General features: G+C 35.7%; 1 protein-coding gene across 3 annotated transcripts in view; it reads right to left on the bottom strand.

The window, feature by feature from the left end:
• Window positions 1-2,155: 2,155 nt before the first annotated feature.
• The window catches only part of LOC149780592 (5-oxoprolinase-like), a 178,953-nt gene continuing 154,719 nt past the window's right edge, over window positions 2,156-26,389 (bottom strand). For all 3 annotated transcript variants that reach the window (XM_089937708.1, XM_089937707.1, XM_089937709.1), the window contains exon 35: window positions 2,156-7,561. In XM_089937708.1, coding sequence (XP_089793834.1) covers window positions 7,373-7,561 — 189 coding nt within the window. In that variant the 3' untranslated portion in view covers window positions 2,156-7,372. The remainder of the gene's footprint in view (window positions 7,562-26,389) is intronic.

Below are 26,389 nucleotides of genomic sequence, written 5' to 3'. Positions count from 1 at the left end.
ATACTGAACTTTATTTTATGTTAAGGCAAAGAAATAAACAAGTAAATAAGTACTGAGTATATTTAACAAATTTATGGAGTGTACTTCTAATTTTAAACTTGTTGGTTTTGACAATATACAATGTCATATTGCTTTATTCCTCCAAATCAGCTGTATTGTGTACATCTGTCAAGTTATTTATCCCATATACATGTATTTACAATAAACTGTATTGTGTACATCTGTCCTGTTATTTCTCCCATATATTTACAATAAACTGTATTGTGTACATGTCCTGTATTTCTCCCATATATTTACAATAAACTGCATTGTGTACATCTGTCCTGTTATTTCTCCCATATATTTACAATAAATTGCATTGTGTACATCTGTCCTGTTATTTCTCCCATATATTTATAATAAATTGTATTGTGTACATCTGTCCTGTTATTTCTCCCAGATGAATGATGATAAAACTGAGGCCATTCTGATCACAACATAAAGACTTTCTCATTCACATCCTTTACCTCAAACAATAAATGTCAGCAACACCAACATTAAATTCACACAATCAGTACGAAACCTGGGTGTTACTCTGGACAGTACTCTCACATTGCACCAACATGTCATGAACATATGCAAGGTTGTATATCTTGAGCTGAGACGCATCAGCTCCATTTGCAAATATCTTTCAGTTGATGCCACTAAAACACTTGTGTGTTCATTAGCACTTTCAAGACTGGACTATTGTAACTCAATTCTGTCTGGTTCATCTCAATATCCACTCCAAAAACTTCAAAACACAGCTGCTCGGATCATAGTTCGAGTACCACGATCAGAGCACACCTCCCCGCTGCTCTGTACCCTACACTGGCTATCCATTCGATCCAGAATCAAACACAAAATTTGTTCTCTGTGCTACGTTTCACTGATGGACTCTAGTCCAACATACCTATCCGACCTCACCCATGTGTATACACCAGCAAGATACTTACGCTCCTCTTCTGACAATCGTATACTCATTATTCCTACTATGAAAACAAAGTCATATGGACAGCGTTCTTTTGCATATCAGGGCCCAGCATGTGGAATGAATTGCCCACTGAACTTAGACACAAAGACACAGTGATCACACTCAAGAGTGCTCTCAAAACTCACTTATTTCGACTGTAAGAACAAACTTAAAGACCTAATAATGTTTCCTACCTTAAATATTCAAAGCATGTCTTTTCTATGTTTTCTAATTTCATGGTGTTTGTGTTTGTAATCATATCACTATATATGTTTTATATCTTATAGGTGCTGTCTAATGTTGTAAAATGCTAAGAGCTTCTAAAGATTAGGCGCTATACAAAGTCCTCATTATTATTATTATTATTTTTGTTTACAATAAATTGTAGGGTGTATATCTGTCCTGTTGTTTCCCCCACATACTTATAATAAATTGTATTGTGTACATGTCCTGTTATTTCTCCCATATATTTACAATAAACTGTATTGTGTACATCTGTCCTGTTATTTCTCCCATATATTTACTATAAATTGTATTGTGTAAGTCTGTGCTTTTGTTTCTTCCATATATTTACAGTAATAATTAATTATTTACAGTATTAATGAATAAAATATCAACATTTCAATTTATCAAAAACTGCAGGATTAGTTATGCTAACAAGATTGTGTCATACAATGCATTAAGCTACAATAAAAAAGGACAATCGCAACAAAAAAACACTGGAACAAAGTGATTTCTTAAGAGTCATATCTTCAGAGGATGATTGTGATATTTATTAAATTTCAGGACAATCCATCAAAAATGTTGGAACTAGCTGAGTGAATGAGGTTATAACCATAACATTTACCAATTTTCAGAGACATCCATCTAAAACTGCAGTACTAATTGTGATAACAAGAATGTCATACATTGCATTAAGCTACAAAACAAAAATGGCAATAACTGTAATAAATATTCTTTAAGCAAAATGATTTTTATGCACATGTTTAGACAATGATTATAACATTTACCAAGGTACATGGCAATTCATCAAAAACTGCAGGACTAGTTACACTGTCAAGGCTGTGTGCCAGATGATGGATGGATGGATGGATGGATGAATGGACATGAGAATTACTCCAATTCCCTGCCACTGTAAGAAAAAAACTAGTTCATAAGAACGACTCTCTTTGGCAGAATAATTTATTCAATGCATTTACACAGAAGAATAAAAAACATCTATATTCCCTTATAAAAATAGGTATGATATATTCCAAAATAGAAAAGAAATCTTAAACTGGCTAGCATATGTAGCGTTTCACAAAGAATCACAGAAATCTGTTTTGATGATAACTGATTAGATGCCTCTACACTAATGGAGATTTGAATAAAATTTATAAAATGAAACACCTGGCATATGTCATCTGGATAATATAAATGTCTAAGTCTTGAAAATAAATTCCCTTTAAATGAAAAGATACAAGGTATGCATACATTATACACTTGGGTTTTCCAAAATCAAGCAAAGAGAATTCCAATTCATGAGTCCATATCTCAACATTCATTTAGCCTCATTTCACAACTTGGATAACATATCTTTTATATCACCTATAAACAAACAATGTTAAGTATGTGGGAGTACACTGCAGCCTATGTGAGTAGTACTCAGACAGAATGGAGTACTTTGCCGCATACATTGTCTGTGTGTGTGATTTGGATTTGTAATACAGCTTTAACAATTTAGTCATATCGCTATTATGTATGCAGTGCGGCAGATTATAGTGATGTCTAGCACTGGGGCATCATGCCGCAGACATGTATTATGATGTCTCACCCAGTCACATTATCCTGACACCAGGCTGACCAGACCTAACACTAACCTATTAATGCTGAGTGCCAAGTGAGGCAGCTGCCAGTGCCATTTTTATAAGTCTTTGGGATAACATGGCAGGGGTTTGAACCCATGACCTCTTGCATCAGAGGCAGATGTTCAAACTACTTAGGCCATTAGAGTGGTCACAACGTATGTGAGCAGTTATAAGACAGTATGCAGGAGCACTTTTCAGCCTACAGACAGCATGTATCAGACAACACAGTAAGTACTCTGCAGCCTATATGACTAGTTATCATACAGTATGAAGTGTCCTTTGTGGCCTACATTAATATTTAAGAAAGTATGATAGAGTACTTTGCAGCCTACCTGAGTAGTTATCACACAGTATAAGGGTGTACTTTGCAGCCTCCATGACTAGTTATCACACAGTATAAGGGTGTACTTTACAGCCTTCATGAGTAATTATAAAATGGCATGAGGGAGTACTAATTACAAAATAGTGTGAGGGATTACTCTGTAACCTACACAAATAGTTAAAAGGCAGTATAAGGGTGTACTTTGCAGCCTACATGACTAGTTATCACACAGAACAAGGTTACTTTGCAGCCTACATGAGTAGTTATAAGGCAGTATATGGGTGTACTTTGCAGCCTACATGACTAGTTATCACACAGAACAAGGTTACTTTGCAGCCTACATGAGCAGTTATAAGGCAGTATACGGGTGTTAGATATAAGGCAGTATACGGGTGTACTTTGCAGCCTACATGACTAGTTATCACATAGAACAAGGTTACTTTGCAGCCTACATGAGTAGTTATAAGGCAGTATGAGGGTGCACTTTGCAGCCCACAAGTAGTTACAAGACAGCATGAGTGAGCACCTTTCAGCCTACATGACTAGTTTTCACACAGTATAAGATGTACTTTGCAGCCTACCTGAGCAGTTTTCACACAGTATAAGGGTGTACTCTGCAACCTACATGAGTAGTTATAAGCTGGCATGAGTGAGTATTAACTATAAAACAGTATGAGGGAGTACTCTGCAACCTACACAAGTTGTTATAAGACAGTATGATGAAATTCTTTGCAGCCTACATGACTAGTTATCACACAGAATGAGGTGTGCTTTGCAGCCTACATGAGTAGTTATAAGGCAGTATGCAGGTGTACTTTGCAGCCTACACGAATACTTGCGAGATATGTAGGAGCATCTTGCAGCATACATCAGTATAAGACAGCATGTGGGAGTACCTTGCAGATTCACAAAACCATTGTCAGTCTAATACAAAGGATATTTGGGTTGTGTATTAAGATATACAACCCTCCCTGATTCTATGGTGGTAATAGGATATAAAACTCCCTTGTGATAAGGTGGTAGTGGGGTCTACAATTCCTTCATTATAAGCTAGTTTTAGGGACTACACATCCCTCATTATATGGTGGTATTGGGACAATAACTCCCTCAGTATAAGATAGTAATGGGACAATGACTCCCTTGATATATGATGGTATGAGATATTTAATTCCCTCATTACAAGGTGGTATTGGGGACCATAACTCCCTCATTATAAGGTGATAATGGGGACCACAATTCCCTCCTTATAAGTTGGTAAGGGGTCCACAGTTCCTGCCTTATAAGATGAAATGGGGTCCATAACCGATGAATGTATTAAGTACTATATATATTCATGTATAAGTCAAAACCAACTGCAAACAACATAGACCCTAAACAGCCATAACATAATGTTTGTTTTACTGATTACTTACTTAACAAACCATATAGACCCAAATCTGCTGGCATATTATGCTACTGCAGATCTGATCTATGTAGTTTGCAGTTGGTGCCAACTTATGTATGAGTATATACAGTACCAAACCAGGAAGAATTATTAAAATTGGATGACTGCATTTATGTGTGTTTATGTCTGTGCTCAGGTTAAAGATGGAGAGAGGAGGGGATAAACAAAATATCAGTAAATAAAGTAATAATTTCAGATAATAAATTATATTTCTTGACTAAAAAGTATTTATGCACCTAATCTTGTCTAATAATATTTTAAAAGAAAATCATATAATACTAAGCTTCATGTTTTTTTAAACTCAATACTTTTATACACTTCACAGAATAATGTCATACATTTGATGGATTGGACCATATGGTTAACATTAAAACTATGATGCAACACCCACCTTTGATACAGAGAATACTGTCATACATTTGTCAGAATACAGTCATATATTTGACAGACTACCATCATACATTTAACAAAATACTGTCATACATTTGACAGATTACTGTCATACATTTGTCAGAATACAGTCATACATTTGACAGAATACTGTCATACAGTTGACAGATTACTGTCATACAGTTGACATATTAGACCATATGGGTAACATTAAATCTATGATGCAACACCCACATTTGGTAGATGTTCATTACATTTTTACCATTTCTAAACATATCCGATAGTGAAATATATATCTAATAATAAAACTGAAATCACAGTGAGTAACATCACCTTATTCTAGTCAATTATATCTGAGTTCTAAGCACCAGTTACATATGGTAATTTGAAACTAAATGACATCACACTGTACAGCTGAGATGTAAAAATTTAAAGCATAAAATAACATAAATCACAAATTTACATGCATGTATGTCATTCATTTTAAATCTAACAACACCAAAAATAAGCACAGTTGTTTGCAAAACATACCAGATAACCCTGTGTGGCCAAGCAATCTAAGGCACTCACTTTTATGGACCAGTGACACCTCATGTGGGTTTGAGTCTCAGATTAGCTCAGTGTGCTCATGTGAGAAAGCTTGCCAATATCTTTCAGTGGGACGGTGATTCTTCATGGGATTTTCTTGATTTCTTCCTCAACCAAAGATATTTAGAAGTAGCTGACTTTTGGTGCTAGGGACAATTATGGCAGTCCTGGAAATTCTTACCAAATGCTATGAATAGCTATCATAAAGGTAATTGTGAGTGAGTTACAGTCTGTTAGAAATACAATATCTAACAATGAGTACAATAGTGGCTCATTAGATAGGTAGGGCAGATTCTGGAGGAAAACAAAATTGAGATTTTTAATTTAAGTACAATGGCTTTTGACATAAATATTTGAGCTGATGGATCTTGACAATTTGGGATTACATTTGATTTTGAAATTGTTTTAATTTTGGTCTTGAGGTCCATATCTTCTCTGTGTTCCATCATGTTATAAAGAACGATTTATACTTCTTGTTTCTTAAGTTAAAGTGGTTAGCTATAATAATATTTAAAAGAACTATGATTAATAATTTTGTCATTTTATTTCTGCAGCAAAATTCTTGCATACATTTATCCCATCAAATTTCAACTTCTGTCCCTTAACCTGGCATTTCTTCAAGGGGCATGAACACTATTAAACTTTTTAAAAAAATACAAAAATTGTGCTCTGAGATTAACGTCTGATGACTACACATGAAGTTATCCTAATCTCTTACTTAGGGCAAAACTGCTGACCCTGTAGGTGCACAGACTTAGGGATATCACTCCAGAGACTTTAATTCTGATATTCAAATATTTTATATATCCCAAGAATTAAAACCTCAATATCTGGCTAAAATTCATTTAGATATGCAACAGTCATTCTATGAAATGAGCTACTAATAACTTTAGAGACCAATCAAATTTGAATTCATTAATTTTATCCTGGAATGGAAAGACTGTAAAATATATGCAAATAATACCCCCAACTCATAACTCTGTTTTATCTGTCCTTATGTACTATCAAGAGCCCTATGGTTATCTCCTTTATTTTGAAATCTACATCTCAGCATGCTTTAGTCCTAAAGTGGCATTTTTAATTTAAATTTCGATTTTAGTCTATAATTTTAAGTAATCTGACCCAAATTTGTATTCTTCTTACATTTAAAAAAAACTGTTGTCATTCAATCATCCTAACCAATGTGTTTTTTATCTAGCAAAATTCTAAATTCACTTTTAAGTACTGCCTTTTTAAAATTCTTTGCTTGCTTATATTTTCATTTTACGTGCTGTGTGTTTTGTCCAATTGTATCTAAACATTATGGTGTTGTTGTATGTCTTGCAAATCATGTTTGGTTTTGTCTTTATTATTTTTAATGTCATATCTGTAAGAAGCTCCTTAAAGCTTATGTTGAATTGGTGTTATAAATCTATAAATAAATCTAATATTATCCTATCCATAAAATTGTTCACATTTTTGTTTTGCTTTTAATCAAGTCCATTACTTCCAAAATGGAGCAGATTCAAGCCTTAGCTTGCAAATTGTGATCATTGTCGGACTAGTATTTTTGATGTGTAAGACCATTTAGAACATGCATTACTATTATATCCTTATGGACAACTGATCCATTGGTTACATTTATTACATGTGTGGATGACCAACAATGTTTTGAATAAAGATTAAGTTCTCTAGCACTTAGTAAAGGCAAGGCATAAAGAAACAAAGAAATTCTTGTCATATCAGGTATCATTCAGTGCCGGGTGCATTTGTACATCAATCTAGTCATTTATAGCATGTGTAAATTCTTTTTAGACAGATTCCTGAGCCCGCTTGTATTGGAAGACACTGCCCGTGCCAACCTTTGAGGGGGCAACTGTCAAATTATCCATTTTCTGTTTTTTATGGGGACGTTCCATCTCTTCCTCATCCTCTTTCTGGCCATCTTCCATATATTTTCCATATCCTCCCCCTCCTGGTGTCTTCAGGAGAAATGTGTCCTGTAATCAGACATAAAGCAGTGGATTACCACCCTATTGCTCTCAGCCCCAAAATTACATTTAAAGAAAAACTTAGCTCTAAGGAAAATATTCTCCTCATCTGTGCACTGAAACGAGTGGCTATGGGAGCTGCTGCATGCCACGAGTAAGCAAACATCATCAACACCATCTAGCTTTCATGAAGCTATTTTAAATTTCTACTTAATGTTTATAATACAATCTGTCTCACAAGACGATAAAGTCTGTTGATATGTGGCTCATAACAGTAACCATAACCTCTCAGTCCTGCATCAAAAATAGACTGTTCCACAACCTCAGGAATCATGTGTTGCATTACTGGTATACACACCTCTCATTTTCATCATGCATGCAATGAGTTGTGTTGCTCTATATGTTGATAAAATGGTGTTGAAATTAATTACGAAATTGTAGATACATTTACATTTCAAGACACTCACATGAAAAGTTAACTCAGCCACAGCTTCTGACATCATTCATGATTCTGAGCTAAACGAACAGTTCCCATAACGTCAAGTTTGAAAACTATCTCTCAATTTGCTTGATTTGTTTACTGTGTAAAACTGGCTTGGTGTATAATTTGAAAAGTTCTACTGAGTGCGGCCACCACCATCACCAATTAAAATAGAATAAAGGAAAAGGAAAACAAGAGCAAAGAAGTAATACCATGAAGAGGAAACGATTAGCAAACCGCCAAGCCGTGAACAAAGAAATTGCACAGAACAAAGGAACTCTCAAACAAAGGAACGATAGGAACATGTAACAGAAAACAAAGAAACAAAGGAGAGACTTCTAGCGGAAGAGCAGACTGGGTTAGGACAAAAAAAAAGGATAAGTCATCATTCAATTCTATACGCAATTTAAGTAGAAGAATGCAAACTAGGTCCAAACAAATGGCTCTATTCAATCCAAACACGCAAACACACAAACCACCAAACAACCCTATCAATAAATCAGTAAAAATATTGCATGTAACACAACTCCAAACAGCACCAATAAAGCATGTAAAACAAGCAAGATTAACGCAAGTCATACCAACCACAGCAAACTCGAATACAACCAACATCACACTGGGACCCCAAATTCTGGTCACAAACACAGACCAAACAAACCACAAACCAGCAGACATAACTAACACACCCCCACCCCACCAACAGAAACTACTAGAAATACAAAACTACACCCCAGGGAACAATATAAATACAATGCCAATACTATCGCCAATCCTCTTCAAGGAAGCGGAAAAACCAAACACAAATGAAGATATAGACACCACTATTCCAAACCTAACAAATGAATTTGACAGTAACCTACATACCTTAAACTCCCCACAATTAGACCACATAACCATAACCAACACCCCAAAATTCACCAAAAATGAAATAACCAATTCTAGAAACATGCAAACAAACCAACAACAGGAAATCAAGCAAACAACAATAAATCAAAACATTAGGAAAGAAACTATACACTCAAGCCAAACTCCTGGACCATCTGGGATAATAATAGCAAGGGAACCACCAACCTATGGGAACAAATCCAGTGAATTAGACACTACAAAACTACCCAGCAATATCACTAATATGGCAACCCAAAGACCCCAAACAACCCAAAACACCCAAAACACATACCTTGGTAATGGCAAGGGCCCACTAAAACCCCAAAACAACCACAAAAAAACCACAAGTAAGGTTAACTCAAAACAGGAAATAAAACAACAACATAACCCCCAAAACAAAATTTACAATTATCATTCCATCGAACACACCATATACATAAGCAGCAGGTGCAACAGAATTACTAGTCTAAGTACCAATAGTATTATGACAGCACTGGCCAAAATTCACACTGGACAATTCAAACTGATAAGACCAAGGTGAAACTACCTGATTGTCCAATGCAGCACAATTCAACAGGTGGAAAAATTCATCCAAATTGAAACTATAGGCCCAATAAAGATCAAAGTAGAGAGACACCATATCACTCAGAGGAAAACACGAGTCACTTCGAACTCCAAACACAGTGAAACCATAACTAATCTGGCTGAACCCACTAAAACCACTATCTTTAAAAAAGTAATAGTACTAAACGGATACAACAAGGACATAAGCAATGAACTCCTACTTCATAAACTCACAGCAAATGGAACACAGACCACCAAAGTATATCGTCTTAAAAATCACAAGGGACAAGGAACAAACAAAACAGTTATAGAGGCTACCGAGCCAATCCCTCAATAAAAAAACTTGGACAGTCAGGAGTGTGCCATAAGCTGGAAAACTACATAAATAGGCCAAGATTTTGCACCAAATGCCTGCACTGGGGACACTATGCCCTCAGATGTAGATTCAAACCAAGATGTAAGTACTGCGGAGGTCAATACAAAGAAGAATGCCACACAATTAAACAAAAATGTGCTAACTGTAAAGAAAACCATTATCCTAGATCGGCAGAATGCAGATTTGCAATAAAAGAGAAACAAATAGTGGACTTAATGAACGAAAAACACCTCACTTACCATTCTGCCAAAAACATTATTTTTAAAAACAACCCCAACACACCAAAATCTACCTCTGAAACAACCAATGAGTACCAAAACTCTCCACGCAGAATCAGAAGGGAAAACATTACACCACAAAACATACCTTCAAATCAGGAAACAAAAGAACCAAAAACTACAACCCACATTGTAACAAAGCATGACCACCCTGATAACACTCCAGATACAAACAAAACTGTCACCCCAAACCTAACCCATACCCCAACACAGAATTAATACAGGAAGTAATGAACCTAACAACAGGAACCCTAATGCAAGATCTCAGTAGCATAATGAGAACCCTCAAAACCATTTTCACCATACTAGCTGACTGGACCACAAGACTAACAGATAAAGACAACGTCAAAAATGAATAGTACAAAAAATAATAAAATCACCATCTGGCAATGGAACTGCAGAGGAATCTTTAAAAACCTATCAGAACTGCAGAACAAACTGAATAATACAGCCGTAAAACCAGACGTAATCTGCCTTCAGGAAACCCTCATAACACAAGAACACAAACGCCTGCCCAAACTACAAGGCTATACCCAGGGAATCTTTAAAAACAGATCCATGGGGCAGAAAGGGGGTGGACTAGCAATTTTTTTAATAGATACACTAATCTACTATGAAGTAACAGAAGTACCCCCTAACCTAAACATCAATAATAGCATCGAAATAATGTCAGTAATGATAAATATAGGTATCACAAACATTCAAATAATAAATGCATATGACCCAGGGGGTACCTTCTGCCCTACCAACCTAATCTCACTAAAGGCAATCACTAATAACAACAACAACAATCTAATGATCTGTGGCGACTTCAACGCACACAGTGAATTATGGGGAGGTAAAAAGAAAGATCAAAGAGGGAAAATGGTTGAAAAATGGATAACTGAGAACAATCTGGTCATCTTAAATGACGGGTCGAACACTAGATTAAACCCTGAGGAAGGCACTCTCTCAGCCATAGACCTAACCATCATACCCCAAAATTGGCTCAAATCACAAATTGGTGGGTGGATCAGGAAGATACGTTAGGAAGTGACCATTTTCCCATCACAATCAATATTCAAACAAAAACTCAACACATTCCAAACGAAACCCCACCTAAATGGAGGTACCAACAGGCAGACTGGGACCAATTCCAATTATTACTAGCTAGAGTAAATCCAGATAACTTAGAAAGCCCAAGTATTGACATGTATTATGATAACATAACAGACACAATTATAGAAGCAGCTAACCGATGCATACCAAAGACAACTAATATCCAAAATAAAAACCCTGTACCATGGTGGACTAAACAGTGCACTATAGCACATAAAGACAAAAAAAGGGCCTTAAATAAATATAAACGCACCAAAAATTCTACCTACTTCCAGCAATATAAAGAAAAAGCACTAAAACAAACAATAAAAACTGCTAAAATTAATCTATGGCAAACCTTTTGCTCTAAACTGAGTCTAAAATCAAACTCAAAACAAATATGGGACAAGATAAAAGCCATAAAAGGGAAAGCAACTACCTCAGCCCCAAATATTAAAAATGCCATAACATATAAAGATAAGGCAGACCTCCAAGCGAAGCATTTTTCGAACATGAGTAGCAACAATAATCACACCAGAAACTTTCAAGAACACAAAAAACTAATGGAGGGAACCCAAACTCAAATGTTTCAAGACCAAGGAACAAAAGAATCTCACCTAAATAGCGACATCACAGTACATGAATGGAAGACAGCCCTACGATCCAAAAACGAAACATCCCCTGGTAAGGATCAGTTAGGTTACATTATCTACAAAAAACTACCTATCAATATAACAATAGCCATAATCAAACTCTTTAATAGGATAAGGGATAAAGGCCAACTATCCACCAAATGGAAACAGGCCATAGTAATAGCAACCCCCAAGCTAGGTCAAGATCCCAACAACATAAATTCGTACCAACCCATCTCCCTTACAAACAATATTTGCAAAATAATGGAGACAATAATCGCAAACAGGTTAAAACACCACCTAGAGACCAATAACCTACTCTCCATAAATCAATGTGGCTTTCAGAACAAATGGTCCACCACTGACCAACTTCTCAGATTGGAAACAGACATCAAACTCGCTTTTAACGCACATAGGAAAACTGATCGCAACCTCATAGCGTTTTTTTTTAGACCTAGAAAAAGCATTCGACCTAGTATGGAACAATGGACTAATGGCCAAATTAAACCAATTTGGAATAACTGGACACTTGTTCAACTGGATTGGCGATTTTCTCACAGGCTGGAAAATTACCACAAGAATAGGCAACACCCATTCTGAAGAATTTTCACTTGAAAATGGAACACCGCAAGGCAGTGTAATAAGTCCCTTACTATTTAACCTAATGATAAATGACCTTGACCTCAATGCAGCCTCCACAGAAATAAACCTGTCACAATTTGCAGATGATAGTGGCATATGGAGGAATGGAAATCCTGCCAATAACACAGTAGTTAAAGAAATCCAGCAGAGCCTAGACAACATAGGGAGATGGGCGGACAAATGGGGTTTCAAAATATCTCATGAAAAAACTGTGGCAATCATATTCACCCCCAAACGAACTAACAACCTAGTCTATCCAAACTTCTATATACAAAATCAATTAATCAAATACGTAACAGTAGTAAAATTCCTAGGAATGTTCTTTGACAACCACCTCACATGGAAACAGCACATTGAACAACTCACCCAGAATTGTAACAAAGATCTCAATTTACTCAGGAACATCACAGGGACTGACTGGGGATCCAACCAGGAAACCCTCTTCATGATATATAAAAGCCTAATTAGATCAAAACTGGATTACGGTTTCCAAGCATATAACTTGGCTAAGCAACCTGTACTACAAAAACTTGACACAATCCAGAGAAAAGCCTTACTATTATGCACAGGAACACTCCCCTCAACATCATTAGAAGAATTACAAACACTAACAGGAGAACTACCCTTAAAATTACTTAGGCAAGAACTGCTCCTCCGATACTCCATTTGATTAGATACCCACCCAGACAACCATCCCACCAAAATAGCTATAAATAAGTGTAAAGTGGTCTTCAAACCCAAAATCATACCCATCACACCAAGTGGCAAAGTAATCCTTGAACTAAGAGAAAAGATACCTCGACTAAAACAACAGGTAACAAACAATACAGACCAGAACAAATCACCATGGTTACAAAAACCACCAAGGATTAACACTGAAGCTACCAAATTAGGCAATAAAGAAGGACAAGAAAACTTACTAAAACCTGTACTGGTAAACGAAATCAACCAAAAATACCCGGACTATGTTAAAATATATACCTATGGATCAAAAACAAACAACCCACCAAGAACAGCAGCAGCAATAGTCATCCCTGAATTCAATATACAAACGGGATCCAGATTACCTGACTATTGCTCCATCTACACCACTGAATTCTGGGCTATACTTGAATCACTACAATGGATCAAAGACAACCAAATACCTAAAGCAGTCATTATAAGCGATTCCCTAAGCGTTATCAAATCGATCCAAAATCGCAATACACACTCTAGGGAACAATTCCTCGACAGAGCCTGCCAATAAATCGACGATATCACCACAGCACATCAATTAGTCGAGCTCATGTGGATACCGTCGCACATTGGAATCTCTGGCAATGAAACAGCAGACAAAGTTGCAAAAACCAAACTAGGAGATCAAAACTCTATCAAGCTTAACTATAGCTCTACAGAAGCAATAAGTTTCGCACAAACATATATAGACCAAACATGGCAAGATTTTTGGAACTCCTCCACAAAAGGTAAAAGCACCATGAAACCCAAAAAAATGTAGATAGGAACATACAGCTACCTAAGGGTACCTATTTAGAACAGAAAACCATAAACAGGATAATAATTGGAAAAACTAAATTAGCAAGCAGTTTTGGAAGGTTTATAGGACCCAAACCAGCAACCATTAACTGCTTTAACTGCCACACCACCGAAGATCTACACCACGTATTCAATATATGCCCAAAATATCAACCCGCTTGGAAAATATTTATCAAAAACCAAAAAGTGATTGGATCACCACACACATACCCAGAGTTACTTATGGACTGTAATAAAAATAAACAATCAGCATATAAAAATATTAATCAATTCATAGACTCAGCAGGACTTAGGAACAAAATATAATTACTATCCCCACAAAACCAAAAGACCCAGTAACTAGCTAAATAAATTTAGAAGCCACCACATAAAAACCCAAAATCGGATGTCCTAGATGTCCTTAACGAACCGAGTAATCAGCTAGGATTCCGGTCCTAGATGTCTTTAACGAACCATGTAATTGGCTAGGACTCCGGTCTCTTGCTAAATAAAGTATAAATAACATTCAATCTCTAAAAACATTAATTAATAAATAACTTAAAAAGGTAATATCTAAAAACTTATAAATAACATAATGTAGGAAACACACCCTAAACACCTCGACTAGTAATACCATAATAACCTTGAAATTCTCTCTTCATACATGATTTCTACTAAGAACCTCTATAAACAGCATGGAACATCCCCCCCTCCTTTTAGAACATTTTGAAGAAGAAAAAAAAAAATCAAAAAAAAAAAAAAATTGCAAGAAATACCAGGCAAATGCAACAAGAAACCAGCGATGTAAAAGCAAGCAGGACCGTTCCCGAGCTCTTCTTCCCACTAATGACAGCCAACCATTCAACTGTAAGGACCTTTATGGACCCACAGATTGAGGCCAAACTATCAGGGTTCCTTGAATCCATAAAAACCTGGGGGAGGTGGCACCATCCCCTTCCCCAGGAACAACTAGCAGGCTGCAGTGCAGTCAGAAAAAAGTGGCACATGCACAATTGTGCACACGCCACTATAATTAAACTCAACAACAACAACAACAAACAATAGTAAAGCATAAATTCTAGCTCACAGTAAGTTTCTTTGGTTGTATACCAAAGATGTATCTAATTATAAACTTTCATGTTTCTAACATAAACAGCCCACAAATAACTGAAGCCATCAAGACCAATATTTGCAATAAGGCTGCAGCACTTATCCAGATGAATCCCATTACCAAGTTTCATGATTCCAAGTAAAACAAAATGTCATCAGGATATAAAAGCTCGTGTGGTCATGATTAGTGGGATTATGAAGCTTTTTGACTGGACTTGCTAATTTAAGTCAATGGCTTCTATACCCCATGACTTTACCCAAATGGCATGCATGAGTGCATCCTGCAGGGATCATCTGTGGGTGCCCTGAGTGTGAGAAAACCCCAAAACACCCCTGGCTGCAAGCTAGAACAGTTAATTATATTTTTTTTTATAAATGAGAAAATGTTGAGCTCAGGTCAGGTTGCCTATGAAAATGAAAGTCTTATGATGTACTGTTGGAGTCAATCTACTGGGAATGCATAATTCTTTGAGAGGTATTCACTTCTGAAACAACCTATGAGCCTTCCAGGACATCATTTGGCACCCTAGGGTTTCATTAGGGTTTCTCTCACACCATCATAACTGATATTGACCAGATATGTTTGTTAACCATAATTAGTATGTGACAACTCATGATAGCAGAATGACTTTAAAATTCAAAGAAATACTATCTGCAAGGCCATCATAAGCTTACTTTTATGCGAGAATATTATATTAATGTTACATATATCTGATTTAATTCATATTTATTTTAATTCAATTGTTTGTCAGTTTTAAATTATTTTTTTTCTCTATTATATGCTATTATAATATAAATTTATTCACTGGCAATGATTATTTTTCAGAAAATTGGTTGACTTGAATCATTCTTTTTGTAAACACCAGGTCTTGATCTAAATCCTGACCTTGTTTCAGAATTGGTAGCAACCTTTGTAAACAAGTTCTATTTTATTTTAAAATGATTGGTTTTCATCAGAGTCATATTTGGTGTACGTGACATAAACATGATCAACTGACCCCAATTTCAATTTCGCAATTTCAGTTTTTCCATTAGTGCACATTTGTTAGTTCTAATAGAGATGCGCAGAGATTTCTCAGTTTTGGGCTTTTTACACTGATGTCAAGTTATTTTGTTGTAGCCAGATTTTGGGTTATAATTTTCTTCAGATCAGTTGGATTTCAAAAGGATTTTAAAAAATTCTCTGGAAATATTTTGAGGAGTGGTCACACAGAAATTTTGGAAAGACATTGCTTACAAATTTAATTTGGATTTTCAACACCGGAGTGTCATTATTTGTATTTCTACAAGGACTGTAGATAAGTACAGTACTGACTACAGCATATGCTTTCATCCATCTTGGATTTTCCATCAGGATTCGACATTGAAATTATTAGAACATTTATTACTAGGACTTTTGCAGTTTAATTCATGGATTATTCTTGGATTATTTTTGGATTATTTTTGGATCTGATTATTGAAACCACAAGTTTTTCTCCTTTTTTCATTTTTACAGAATGTTTCCAGGGAAATACATTATTTGTTAAATTTTAAAAAGGCTTGTTGTTTTCACTCTTTCTGTGCTGCTGTTTATTAGAGCCTAAACATGCAACATTAAATACTCACAGCAAGTATAATAAAATGATGCCAAAAAACATCATCATCTGATACAAACAGTATTGTGAAAGAAATTATGTCCATGGCCAATATGGGAATTAAACTGCCAGACAAATGGTGTGTTTGCACCATCACTCAAAAATTAAATCATTGTTCAGATTGTGTGCATCACATCAATTCATCAAACTGGCCCCCAAAATGATTTATGGTTTTTCAAACCATAATTGGGTTAGAATGTGCACAGTAATAAATACAACAAAAAACATGAAAAATCATCATGCAAGAAAACTTCAAGTCACTGAGTCACTGCATATGATCACTCATGACCTTTATGACAGTAACACATTCATTGAAAGCAATGACATATTCAACAAAAGACAACTAAGACAACAGAGACAGTGGCAATGACAAAGAAAATCTCGATGATCACCATCGAGAACAAATTAATTAAAGATATGCCTTTGGCAAATAATATATGGAAACCCAAATGGCATTAATTTGCAAGGACAGAGGCTACAAGAAAATAATACTCCACCTAAAGAAATGGCAGCATTTCTGTCATAAGTTGTTCTGATACAAAGGTACAGAGCCATATGGTCAATATACTGGAATGAATGGAAATCATAGAGTTCCAAGTTCAAAGACTTATTTACCAACATGTACACAAACAAATTTGAAACTCATGATTTAAAATTTACAATGGATGATCAGTTTTAAGTTAGGGTGATGTACTATTGTGATGGCAAGTGTGCAGTGATTTTACCAAATACCTACTTCAAGAAAATTTTATTTGAATAGGAAGAACATTTTGATACTAAACTGCGGACAGTAATGTGCAGTAAAATGGCTTGCTTTCAGTCTTTCAACATTACCATCATGGCTAAAATGCTTTTCGATTGCTGATTGATACAATGCAATACCATCCAATGCAGTGTAATTTCATGAAGGAACACCAAGGTTATATACACCATGAATTGAGAGAATGCATAAACAGTCTTTAATATTAAAGAATAAAATCATCATATATATATAAAATGTCTAATGGTAGAGTGACACAATCAATGAAAAGGCATTTTTCTTGGAAAATGTTAACTTTGCAGCAAACCATGTCAATGTGAATACTGTAAACCTCGCTTGCTTACGTTACATGTTAGCACCAGTACTTGACCATGCCTCAAATGCAGCTACAGGGTAAATAAAGTCAGTTAAATAGCTAGGCTGATCATGTAGATCTGTACACTATCATTACTGCATGTCAACAAAGACTTGTTTATACAAATGTTGACACCAATGAAGAAAAAAGCCACAGATACTATGGAGGATAAAAAACAATGATATTGTTGATGTAGACACCATTCAAAAGGCCAATGATATCCACGATCGAAGCTATTACAGTTTCTGATCATGATAAAGTAAAAATCAATTTACATAAACCTCATTACCTAATAAAAGTAAAAAAACTTCACTGCCTGATAAACAATAAAATAAATTATTGTTTATATAAGTATCCCTACTGTCAATCAGCTTAGTCAATATGTACAAGACCATCATGGAATAAGAATACCAAGAGGTGCAAGAAAGCAGATATGATGCACTACTGGGACCTGCAAAAGAGCAGCTGTGAGGCATCTTCCTCTGGATGAACTAGTCAGTTGAGGCCAACTGTGAAACAGCTTAGATGATTCACATGAGATTGTGAAATAATAATATCGCAATTGCAAGAAAAGCTTATTTACTGTACTGGTGTGAGTTTAGGATTGCTGCGTGGAAGATGCATGATCATCAAGTGAATAATTGATAGATATAATATGTGGGCACATTTGGTGAACCAGACCAGCATGGCATTCCACTGTTAATCGTAAAGGTTGAGGCTACGTAACTACCACTTATGATATCACAGGTTAAACTGACCTGAATCTTTGAGTGGATCCTCACAATGGATCCAGACCATGCAGGTCATGCATGCAGAATTTGTTCATTCTTGAGAATTTTATTCATCTCTTTTGGGCCAACCAGAATTGTTTTCAAACATGACCATGCAATGTCAACTGTGTAAGATGCAGATTTAATTGAGATAGCAGAGCTGAGTGTGGGCTTTTGTATGCATATGTAAATTTTAGTGATCTTGCCAGTCATCAGGAAAATCCTCCATCAGATTTTATCAATGACTGACTCAATCATGTACACTCTTGTGGGAAGTTCTACAACATCCCAGGTTGCATCATTAGCAGCTGAGAACACAAACAAACTTATTCGTGTCTTGACCCTGGAATAGCTGCGATACAATATAAGGCCAAATATAATAAAAATGCAATAATACCAGTGTGATTTCCAGTTTGCAGAATCGAGAATAACTCTGTGATAATTGGTGTTGGAGAAACCAAGCAAAATTTCATGGACAAGATTGTGATCATTGAGGTGATGACTGCAGTTTTACATGCAACCACGTGCTACACTGCTGCATTGATTTTGTGGAGCACATGGAGTGATTTAATGGAAAGCACCTTGAACCTCATCATTGGTGTGTTTACGTCACTGATGTATTAGTGAGTTCATGCATCTCCATGTCCATGATGTGAAGTTGATTACCTTAAAAACTGCTGAAAATCAATGCGGCCTCTTTGATGACTTCTGCTGCAAAATGACCCCATGAGGGTTTCCAACCTGTCCATGATGTCACTGACCTGTTGCTGGTTTGCAGTCATATAATCAACAATAGATCTTTATTTTGGGCAAATGTTGCACTATGCAGATACCTTCACAAGCGATTTCTTTCTCATGCATTCTCTCAACAACATGCAAATGCTGTCTGCCATGTTGAGTTTTAAAGTTTTCCACTTCACCATCAAATTCCTTCCACTCTTCACCTGTTGCCACAAGCTTATTAAACTTCTCCCAATATACTCAGAGCTATTCAAAAATGTGATCTTTTATGGGACATTTCTTATCATCTTCTGTTACATAATTTGACCAGTCCTCCCTGGATAAATCCACAACATCCTCAATAATTAATTTAGCATGTTTAATATTTCACACCATGGTTTTGAATTTGTCTTGAGTGGTTGTTGAGTCCTGCAATCTGCTCTGGCAAGCCTTCAATGGCTTGGGTTGTTCTGACAATCAGACCCGGTTTCTCTTCTGCTATCATCATCTTGCAGCTGGTTTCAGTTACTTTCTTCACTTGTTCTATGGTTTCCACAAAACCAGTTGTGAGGTCTTCCCATGCAGTATGTTGCAATGACAACTTATCTTTCACACATTCATGGACATACATGTGTGCGCATAAAAGTTCCAGTTGTTCATGAATGTACTTGTAGCATTGGTCAGCTGCCTTAGCTATGGATTTACGGGAGAGTTTCAACATAGTATACATTTATCAGCACAGTTAAATTGCTTTATCAGATCCAAGCAATTTTATTTTCCCATACTAGTGAAGGCAATCATGAGGTAACTATATGGGTCCTGGATGACCCACTTAAACGCATTCTGAAACTGATCCCATGAAACATCAACAGAGCATGTCAAATAAATGTTTGTGAGCCTGTATGTGGCAACCCACAAAATATCATCGACATGATGCAGTTCTTCCAGATCACTTTGGGAATGTGTGTTTCATTGCGTCACGTCAGTGTTCTTGTGGTGACCTCCCGAATATACCTGTGTGATTGTCTTGTTGGTTAAGCATCACATCAACGTACAATGACAAGATTATTCACCTCTGGGTAAAGATCATATAATGTGAGGCTTCACTGACCATGGAAATCAACAGAATGGCAGGTTCGTCACTCGAGAATAAGCATGTGTTGGACCCATGTGGGGAGACTGATGATAAAACTGTACATTTAAATGTCAAACCAGCATTGAATAAACTGAGAGTTGAAGGTGGATGTGCGAGATCCATGTCATCAATGTGAGAAGACTTGTGATGATGTTGTCCATGGACTCTCATGGAGCTCTGAAGGAGACTGTATGTGCTAACAATTGTTAAACAATTTGTGATGCAAGTCATCACCATCAAAAATGCTGCTGTGCACATTTTGAAAAATCTGGGATTGCAGGTGTTTCAATCAGTTTGAAATCAACTACAATTAGTGATCAGGCAACCAAAGGTTCCACTGGTACAACCAAAGGCGGCTGTGCTTCTGTTGATGGAAACAATGCCTATGCAAAACAAAGCATGTGAACCATTACTGTCAGATACACTGCTTGTTTCCTTAGACATCAAATCTTTGTATACTAACCTACCGCATAACGAAGGGATACATGCGTGTAGAGTAGCATGGGAAACTAGAACTGTAGACAATCCACCCACACACTTCCTAGTCCAACTCCTGCAGCTTGTCCTAAAACTTAATAACATTGAATTTAATGAAGAAAACTTCCACCAAATTAATGGAACCACCATAGGTACAAAAATGACCCCTTTGTATGCGATTATTTTTATGGGAAAACTTTTAGCATCGTTTGAACTTACACCATACCAGTAGGTACGCTTTATCGATGATATAGAAATGAAGTGGCAACATGGAAGAGAAAATCTGGATGATTTCATATCAAAGGCAAACAACTTCCATCCCTCAGTAAAATTCATGGCACAAATCTTCAACTCAAACCACGTTTTCCTGGACACAACAACCAGACTGGTAGAAAAGAAACTCCATATAGACATATACTCTAAACCAAACGACAACCACCATTATCTCCTCCCAACCAGCTGCCAACCAAAACACTGCATTAGGAATATCCCATACAGCCAGACACTGAGGATATGCAGAATTTGCTCTGATGATGAAACATTCCTAAAAGGGTCTGAAGAACTATCTAAACATTTAATTCACCAAGGCTACGACAAAGACCTAATTATGGAGGCAAACCAAAGGGCTAAACAAACAAACCATGATGACCTACTAAAATATGAAAAGAAGGAAAAGGCTGATAGGATACCATTTATCATGACCTACCATCCAGACAACCCCAAAGTAGGTAAAATCATCCTGAAACACTGGCCCATCGTGGAATCATCAGATGCACTAAAGTTAATCCTCCCTAATAAACTTGTAGTCCCCTATCAGAGACCAAAAAACCTAAGGACATCCTAGTCAGGGTGAAGCTATCACCAATCACTAATCAAGACCACCCTAGTCAATCTGGCCCATGTGGTGATAAATGGCGAAAAAACCTGTCAACATATGACGGAGACCAATACATTTTCTAGTACAGTGACTAGAGAAAAATTAAACATACATGGTCCAAACAAAACGTGCAAAACAAAGAATGTAATTTATCTCATCACATGTAAGATCTGTAGCCATCAGTATGTCAGAGAAACTGAAAAACTACACAAAAGGATCAACCTTCATAGATCTGATTGGATGACAAAGAAGCTGTACGGACTCCCGGTCGCAGAACACTTCTCCCCTGGCCACACTTTCAGTGACATAACACTTATTGCAATTGCTCACAACCCCAACTGGAGTCCCCAAACCAGGAAAGAAAAGGAATCTTACTGGATACATTGCCTTAGAACACTGAAACCAAGCGGTTTAAACCAAGAAGACTAGAAAAACACAACCATGCACAAATAAAATTATCTTTTGCAGCTGCCACATTTTCTTTTAAATAATTCTCTAAATTTGCTTAATAGCCTATGACTACTATAACAATGAAATATCCGGGATATAATCTGCACTTACATAAATTTACATAAAATAACAGATGTCATTATGGCTCATCAATTTCTAGGTCAATACAAATATTTTCCAGTATCAGCAACAAGCTGAAATAAACTAGTTGACAAATAATAGAGTTAAAAGGTTGAATTCCTGTAGAAACGGCCATGTAAAGTTTTGCAAACATAACCGTTTTTCTGTTTTATTTGTTTGTCTTGTCTATGTTTTGTATCTGCCTTTGAAAAAGGCTTGTTAAAGAGTCAAAAGCACTCAGGCTAGCTAGATACTAGTTTTGCACTGTTCATTGTCAGTTTACTGCATATATATATATATATATATATATATATATATATATATATATGTATATGTATATATATATATATATATATATATATATATATATATATATATATACACACACACACACAACCTCACAATCAGGCAGGCAGCACTGTTGTAGATATAGAAGACTTATTCATTATCACCAACCAAAATTAATTAAACCTTGGATTTCTTCAGCATTGATGACAACTTCAAGGACCCTCATTATTGTTTTCATGTGCGATTATTCTAAGTCTTATATTTGTGTTTTGCATGTTTGCTATTTCTAAGATAAAAACGCAGTTGTTATACTGCTAGCTCAGTCATAACGACACAGTTTGGTATAGTGATATCAATAATGGCAAAGTTGAGTTGTCACAATTGACATGATGGATGACCACAGAACATTGTTGTCATTCTGAGTTCCAGTGGCACATTGATGCTATCATTTCTCATGCTCATCACAAACTAGTACAAAGAATGCATTATGACAAATCTTTGATTCAGACAAATATTTGTTGAAAATGAAAGGTCTGCCAACTTAATGTAAGGCTGAGTCAATACAAATTACTTTGCAGTTAGTGATAGGCAATAACCTTACAGTTGCCTTTTTGACCCTTTTCTTCCATATTTCCTCAAATAGAACATATTATGCTAATTATCAACAGAGTCTATAAAAAGGTATTACTTTCTTATCACTGACTCTTAAAATTACATGAAAGCTTTCTTTTTAAGTCCTGAGAGGAACTATTTCAACCATGTCATTACCAAAACTAAAACGTTCTACAATATGAGAGCCATAAATTCACAATAAATGCTTTTGAAAATCTATGCAAAACATCATGTAAAAGAAACTAAAAGGAAAGAAAAGTTGTATAATGTATCAGTTACAAGCTGACTTTTAAAAAAACTCTTAATTAAGTGTTCATTTTCATTCACAAATTATCTTGCTGAATTTCTGGCATTTTACTCTAGAGAAAGCTATGTATTGTAGTTTCAACTTTGAAGCCATCCCAAGTTCCCATGACTGGAATCTTCTGTTAACATCAGCAATATACAAAGGTGAAAAAAAAAGATTACTGGTACTTAAATGCAATGTTAAGATAGGCATCAAACAGCTTCTCAAATCAAAGGTATCAACTTTTTGTATATTTTCAGATCTCAAGATACTGAGAGAATTCTCATTTGACATTTACAAAGAACCTTGTCTGCATTAGTGGAAATGATGCCTCGTTCACAATGTAATGCAAAATTGCATTTAGGAAACATTTCATTAGAATTTAGGAAACATTTCATTAGAATTTAGGAAACATTTCATTAGATGTACTACATATGCCTTTGCATTTCTACCTCTCTCTGTGCAAGGCAACAGCAATCAATATTTTTTACTCTAACATTCTACTTCATGTAATTTCTGACAACATCCATCATTTTGTAATTGCTTTGACTAAATGATCTGTTGCTATTAATGCTACACAAGAATACCTAACTAATACATCACCATCTGGATACCATCTATCATTTAAAACCAGAATCTTACTACATGAATCTATTCACTCACTTTGCAATTTGATTACTTCTATTAATGGATCACCTGTCTTGACAGACCAGTTTTATTGGTTGAAGGAGAAATCTCATGAGACAGATTTTAAAATGTCTGAATTAGAAGACATTTTTTTTCTGCAATTATTATGAAAAAAGAAGAATTAATTGGGTAAAACATGCAGTATATCATAATTTAAACGATTACTAATTTAATAATGGCAGTATAGAGCTGTTTCTAATTTTCCTCAATTAATCTGCTAATACTTCACCATAAGTTATGCTAGATATAAGAATGGTATTGATGGTGGAGTTGGTATGAGTAGTAGAAATGGGTATTATTAAAAGAAATGACATTAGAAGTAGAAGTAGTAGTTGTAGTAAATGCAGCAACAGTAACAGTAGTAGCAGTTACTGGTAGAAGAAGTACCACTAGTAGTTACTGTTCAAAGTAGTAGCAATTACTGTTTGGAGTAGTTGTAGTAGCAGTTACTGGTAAAAGCAGTACCAGTAGTTGTTACTTGAAAAGTAGCACCAGTAGTAATTACTGGTATAAATAGTACCAATAGTATTTATTGGTGTAAGTAGCAGTAGTAGTAGTAGTAGTAGTTACTGGTATAAGTAGTACCAGTAGTAGTTACTGGTATAAGTAGTAGTAGTAGCAGTTACTGGTATAAGTAGTAGTAGTAGTAGTAGTAGTAGTAGTAGTAGTTACTGGTATAAGTAGTAGTAGTAGCAGTATTAGTTACTGGTATAAATAGTACCAGTAGTAGTTACTGGTATAAGTAGTAACAGTAGTAGTTACTGGTATAAGTAGTACCAGTAGTAGTTACTGGTATAAGTAGTACCAGTAGTAGTTACTGGTATAAGTAGTAATAGTAGTAGTAGTTACTGGTATAAGTAGTAGTAGTAGTAGTTACTGGTATAAGTAGTACCAGTAGTAGTTACTGGTATAAGTAGTAGTAGTAGCAGTTACTGGTATAAGTAGTAGTAGTAGTAGTAGTAGTAGTAGTTACTGGTATAAGTAGTAGTAGTAGCAGTATTAGTTACTGGTATAAATAGTACCAGTAGTAGTTACTGGTATAAGTAGTAACAGTAGTAGTTACTGGTATAAGTAGTACCAGTAGTAGTTACTGGTATAAGTAGTACCAGTAGTAGTTACTGGTATAAGTAGTAATAGTAGTAGTAGTTACTGGTATAAGTAGTAGTAGTAGTAGTTACTGGTATAAATAGTACCAGTAGTAGTTACCGGTATAAGTAGTACCAGTGGTAGTTACTGGTAAAAGTAGCACTGGCAGAAGTTACTGGTAAAAGTAGTACTGGTAGTGGTTATTGGTAAAAGTGGTAGCAATTACTGGTAAAAGTGATACTGGTAGTAATTACTGGTAAAAGTGATACTCGTAGTAGTTAATGGTAAAAGTGATACTGGTAGTAGTTACCAGTAAAAGTAGTACCAGTAATAGTCACTGGTAAAAGTAGTAGTAATCAGTGGTAAAAGTAGTACTTGTAATAGTTACTGGTAAAAGTAGTACCAGTAGTAGTTACTGGTAAAAGTAGTAGTAGTTACTTGTAAAAGTAGTAGTAGTTACTGGAAAAAGTAGCAGTAGTTACTGGTAAAAGCAGTACTGGTATGTAATGGTGCAGGTTCTTTTTAGAATAATCTGTCTCTAGTATAAATTTCATGGTACATTCTTTTGTGGTCAGAGTGACACATACCCATTAAAATTATCATATTGGCTAGTCCTGAAATATATTGTTAATTGCAAAGGATAGAATGTGCCTTGCTTGGGGCATGAATTGAATTTTAGTTAGAATCTGCTTGGTAACAGACAATGTTAACACAAGGTAATAGTGGTAAAACGTCCAGAGTGATCTGTAGTCTATTTAAAACAGGTGTCATAAAATGGTATTTTCCAGAATAGTTATTAATAAAAGCAGATGGGGGAGAGTTTTCTGACTTCTATGGGAGTGATAAATAAAGCCTTTCAGAGGGTAAAGTAGTAATCTTGACTGGCTAAGCTAAATGAAGGGGTCTATGTGTTCCCAGATGGAATTCAGGGGTTTAAAATAGTTCATCTCATAAAATTAATCAGTCTGAGTTTCTGTGGGGTGCCAAGAAGTTGACTCTAGGAAGTATAGCAAGTTTATTTCC

This window comes from Sinohyriopsis cumingii, chromosome 16, assembly GCF_028554795.1.
Source record: "Sinohyriopsis cumingii isolate HCF-2022 chromosome 16, ASM2855479v2, whole genome shotgun sequence".
Taxonomy (NCBI): Eukaryota; Metazoa; Mollusca; class Bivalvia; order Unionida; family Unionidae; genus Sinohyriopsis; species Sinohyriopsis cumingii.
The sequence above is the reverse complement of the archived record's forward strand: the minus strand, read 5'-3'. Positions and strand labels throughout refer to the sequence as shown.